General features: G+C 42.1%; 1 protein-coding gene across 1 annotated transcript in view; it reads right to left on the bottom strand.

The window, feature by feature from the left end:
- The window catches only part of bcas3 (BCAS3 microtubule associated cell migration factor), a 386,180-nt gene that overhangs the window by 303,526 nt on the left and 76,875 nt on the right, over window positions 1–5,779 (bottom strand). The window contains exon 15 of the mRNA XM_008425245.2: window positions 654–987. Coding sequence (XP_008423467.1) covers window positions 654–987 — 334 coding nt within the window. The remainder of the gene's footprint in view (window positions 1–653; window positions 988–5,779) is intronic.

Below are 5,779 nucleotides of genomic sequence, written 5' to 3'. Positions count from 1 at the left end.
CACACACACACACACACACACACACACACACACACACATTTGTATTTCTACCCATATTAGGACTTTGTATTGACTTTCATACATTTTAGTAACTGCATTTATTGTCAACCTACACATTTTCCCCAAACCTAATCTTTGCTAGTCTATTCCTAACCAAAACCTCATTCACAGCATACCTCCAAATCTAACCSCTGACCCCTAATACGATGGACAAGGGGGTCCATCGTATTAGGGCCCGGYTTTGGTCTTCAGAAGGTTAGTAAATATGACAGAAATGGTTCTAAATAGGGCAGCTAAACCCTGTTTAGCTACATAGAGTAGCCTGTATGTACACAAACACATACACGCACACACACAGAGAAATATGTTTCATAGTAGCATAGAAAGATAATTTTCCTTACCTAGAAAGTAGTTCTAAGTGAAAAATATTTTAGCATCAAGTTTTAGGGAAACTTTGCCCTTTAACATTCATGTGAAAAGGCCGATTCATTCAGGCTTTTCCTGAGTCCAACTCGGTATGTATCTGAATATGTATCTGAGCATTCACACAAAGGAGATGCAGCAGGATCACAGAATGTTGAAGTTTCAATGGTTTGGTGCTGTAAGCAGAAGAAGGGCTGCCCACACATTCACCAACCCGCCCCTCTCCTTACCATGCAGTGGAGACCCGGAGGGGCTGCTGGACATGCCAGGTATGGGACTGCAGCGGCCGCCCATGCCGCCTCCTCCACCCAGAATGCAGCTGCTTCCTCCCATGCCTCCAGCTCCTCCTCCGCCAACAGCAGCCGCCCTGTTCAGCTCTTGCTCGATCTCCTCYAGGCCGGCGCTTTTTTGGAAGCGCGACATCCGGTTCACCACCCGCGGGGACATGTGGGTGCGGGCACAGGGTGCGCCACCATAAGGGTTGATTGGAAACACGTGGCTGGTGCCTCGAAGGGTGCTGATGGCTACCCAGCGACTGTCCTGACTAAAGCACATGTCTTGGACCTGAGCAGACAGACCCAGCGCAGGAACAGGACAGAAAGAAAAAGGGCAGAGAGAAGAAACAACAGATTGAAGTCAATAGACAATGACTGGAAAACATAAAACTTAGTAGCTTAAAAAAAAAACTATGCTATTTTAACAAAAAGAATGCAGTAATTTTTTTGCAAAAATTTCTCTTGAAAGACTCACTTCCTGTTACAATTAGACCATTTAGTCTGAAATGTTCATTAGCTACATTTATTCCGTTATATTCAGAAACATCTATAAACCAAACGTTTTTTACATATTTGTCAAAACTGTCACTATGTCCTGATAGTATATTATGAGACAGATGATCTGTGACAAAAATACAGCTGTTCTGCCTTCTCCCTGTGGACCTGATGTCATCTGCAGAAATACACAATTACTGATCAGATACAACYAATCAAAGCCTGGAGGAGGGTCTCAGTGCTGTCAATCAAGCTCCTGTAMGCTGCGCTCAATGTGTTAATGGTGGAGCAACAACTTATTGTTCCAGGAAAACTGCATATGGGCTTGACCACAGCCTGAGCATTCACAACAAGCTCCAGTGTGGGGAAGGAGCTGTAGCGTAGCAGAGAGGAAGGCTGTGAGCATTGCATACACATGGTCAACTCTAAAATAATTTAGTTTTAGTTTTAGTTTTAAAATAATAAGAAAATCCTGTGTGAGAAGTAATTATATTCTCACACAGTGTGACATCACCTCTGTTCCTAATATAAATGATTGATRATGGCTAAAGCAGGAAGGACAGAATTCAATTTGTTACATCACCAGTTCTCAAAATCATTTCTAYTGGTTCAATTAGTACAAACCAATACACTAGATAAAGTWAGACATTTTCAGAGCATAAWGAAGACCCATAACATAGATAACAGTTTAAGAGAAGAACTTAAAACAGACTTTTTTTCATTGCTGATGTATGATGTAAAACAGTGGTGAGCTCTAATCAGTTTATGCTGAAGTCCTGTTTAAAGCAGTGAGTTTACATCAGGGCTTAACCTCTCAGACTGAAGATAATCAGGAAATGTGGCCCGGTTCCAACATTGTGTGAGAGCAAACAGACTAACGACAGGACGTGTTTGGGCACGTGCTAACCGAATTGTTGAGTAACAGATACTGCCGTGTTTTTAAAGCACAATGTAATTTTTAAAAGAGGAAATGGTGAACAAATGGGCATCTGATTTTTCACAAGTTATTATGAACAAACAATGCTAGTAAACTACCATGCGCTTTATATAGTGAGCATGCATGCTTTGCTGAGCAGACATGTTCGCATGCATGTGTTTAAAAGCCTCTCTGTGCCATTTTCTTCACCACAGAAATATGCAGAGCAGAGGTAAACAGCCTGAAACTCCAGCAAACATTAATGTGACCGGACTAAAATGTTTACTGCGCAGACAAACACATCTGCCAGAGGTGCATGACAGCATGGAACAGGGTGAGAGGATTAGTCAATGACGATTTTCTAAAGGTGACAATCTGATTTGAGGCCGTTTGGTGGTAAAATAAATTACTAAGACAAAAACAAAAGCTGTAATGGCGCCCTTTGTTAGGCCWCCTCCTTAAACACTCAAGAGCAGACACTTGACAAGATAGGATCTCATGGAGCATGTTAAACATGCAGGAAACCAGACAGATGGGCTGAAAGAAACAATACAAGCCAAGGGAAGAGTAAATGAGAAAAGACCAAGAGCTAAAGACAGACTGATTAGTAGTTTTCACTCAATCTACATTTATCAATCAGCATACAAGGATAAAATGAATGTAAAAGGTTCATGAGAAAGTTTTTATGAGGAATGTCCAACTACTGAGAGCGAGTCAGAGAGACAGCTCTGTACCTGGTGGCCTTTTAATCTTCTGCCAGGTCCTACAGGGTAATTGGCCCCAGCAATGACAGTTAATGGGGCATCCTTTGCATACCAGACAGATACTTTACTTCACAGAGACGACTGAAAGAGGAGGCCTCACCTGTGCTGTCCCCATTAGGGATGACTCAGACATAATAAAGAGCTACTTTGTGTGTGTCATAATTGACCACAACAGACCTGTCTAAGCTTCAGCTATAAATAGGTGACTAAATTTCTATYGTCAAATGCATTCTGATCAGGTAGAGTMCCTGAAAGGTGGCTGTGAGTCCATATCGAAAGCATAGAAGTCAAAGAGTTGGTGAAGGTTATCTTTGATAGATGGAATGCAACTGTTTCTAAGTCATATGATGCAGAGGTGTTGATTTGTCTCGCTCCAGTCCTTTACACAGCACATTCGATGACATCCGTGACAGACAGAAGGATGTGAATATGACATGACAAATTTTCGTGCCTATCCTCTGAAAAATCAGTGACACTTGTTAGCGAGACTATGAGTCCCTGTTCACCTGAAAGAAACCTTTTCAGGAATGATGGGAATGTGGCAAAGATGAACACAGAAATATGACCGATGAGTCAAAAATAAACWAATTACTAACAAAGACCCATAAGGTCACCAAACTAYAGGAAGTTCAACTCAAGGTTCAAGACGTTGAATCCTACAAAACTCAGAAAGTTATCTTTAACTAACTGTTTTAAATGTAAATGTACCACTTTGACAAGTGAAAAATAAAAACTGGAACAACTGGGTTGAATTTAGTATTAAACTCAGTACTTTAAATGTGTASTCACTAACAAAATACTAYCAAGCCAGAAGAAGGAATGCTCTTCTGGCTTGTGGACCCATTATTGGTCCACATGCAGACCAATAATGGGGTGATGTATAATGATTGGATTTGCAAAAACCTGGGACATATAAAATGTGTGTCAGGGACATAAATAGAAATAAAATAAGTAAAGGACACTGAGTGAGGTCCACAGACAMAAAAAGCGGTGCAACTATATGTCATGCCACAAAATCTCACACAATGCTAAAGTACTACAAAATTTCTTGTCCAAGCAAAGTTTGCCTTTCAAAGTGTCAGCATGTACCTTTTTCTGGTTAAATAAAAGTAAGGCACCATCACCCAATTGTAGACAGATGCTTAAGCTACACTTTTATTTTAGAGAAAGTAAGAAAGAAAGCAGTTMTKGAGTTGTTGCCCTCTAGCGTTGACCCTGGCAGGCCGACAACACTCCATTACKAAAGCACTGAAGAAGTCTAATCCCCACACAAATGAACAATGTGGCAACATTATTGATCTTCATTAAAAGAATCAGTGTCAGAAARACAACAAAGTTAATAATGATTTATTATAAACCTCTATGAATGTTATGCCTTTATCAGTACTACTAGYAATAAATGGAGCATTATATTTAGTACTACTAGTAATACATGCTGACAGCTGTTCATCTCAAACTAAGTGGMATGTTGGGTACTTAGTCTAAATCTGGGACAAGCAGTAACATAAAGACACCTAGCACATCATGTCATTGCATCAACATGTTTTGAAGAATAATGAATGYAGTACATGGTTAGCAGATGGAAAATATGGGTTAAAAATCTAACTGTATATAGGAAGCAGATTTCACTTTTATCGGTCACCATGCCTATGTTTTTATATAAGTGCTAGAGAAGTGTTGCCATTTCTCAATGTAGAATAGTGAGCTGTAAAGATATATCTTCAAAAAGGTGGACAAGCATTCCTGGTAGTACTGTACTTCCGAGTTTAGTCATGCTACTAAAATCCCAACTGATGTTGCAGGACTGTGATATCTAGAGTAAAGGAGCTGATCTGTAACCTCCAGGATGAGGGCTCTCTGGTTGGCCCCCCATGCCCGTCCACACTCCTCTCCGCCCCGGCCTCTTTACAGCTGTTATCAGCAGCAGGTCTGTTTACCTGGCCTCGGGTCACTGGCAGCCGGTCGCATGTTTGGTTGGTTGCAGGAGACAGATAAGGCGTCTCTCCACCCACCTAACTGAAGACTTTATCACTCTCCACTGTGCTTCATAGTGCGGCTGTGTGTTTGTGTGCGTGTAAGTGAGCGTGCGGTGATAACCCTTGGCCCCAGCACTGGGCTGCAGCTTGGCATTCAATGTTTACGGCGGGTCGGATCAAAGCGGTCTCACTGTGCAGCCGGTCAGCGGACCGAACTGCAGGCAGCYTGTGAGAGGTGGTGTGTGATTGTGTGTTTTCCCAGTCAATAATCCTGAACCGAACAAGGCCTGAAGCAGTTTTGTTGAGTAAGTGTCTTTACCTTATTTTGCAAAGTCTTTGCACGCCATGAGTGAAAACGCTGGATGGAAAAATGCTTTCTTTGAATAAGATAATTGATTTCTACTTTAAAGATGTATTGATTTTCAAAACTGTTAAGAAATCTAGAGTGCTTAGGTGTGGTGTAGTAAATGGAGTAAGCATTTACATGTGGAGAAAGAATTATTATTAGTTGAGTGTTCTTGCAAGACTGAATTACACTAAGGTAGTGGTAGCTAATACAAACGGTTTCCACCAATAGTCCTTGTGTTCATTTTACTTTCCACACTCTGGTAAGAGGTTGTCTTCGGGCAAATCCCAGTCAGYCACATCCTTCCTCCCTGAGATGTAATCAAATGTTCCCTGATCTCTCACACAAAACTCCTTCAGGCCAGACCTGTTGTTGCACAGCAGGGAAAGGATCCAACAAGCGCCACGTACGTACGTCCATTTTCTGCCRCCTATCSCCTCCTTAGCCCCCCAGCCACTTCTTCCAGCTCCTCCTGGGRAACCCCAAGGCGTTCCCAGGCCAGCCGAGAGACATAGTCCCTCCAGCATGTCCTGGGTCTTCCCCGAGGTCTCCTCCCGGTGGGATGTGCCTGGAACACCTCACCA

This window comes from Poecilia reticulata, linkage group LG13, assembly GCF_000633615.1.
Source record: "Poecilia reticulata strain Guanapo linkage group LG13, Guppy_female_1.0+MT, whole genome shotgun sequence".
In the NCBI taxonomy this organism is placed as follows: domain Eukaryota; kingdom Metazoa; phylum Chordata; class Actinopteri; order Cyprinodontiformes; family Poeciliidae; genus Poecilia; species Poecilia reticulata.
This window is presented reverse-complemented; position numbering and strand designations above follow the sequence as displayed.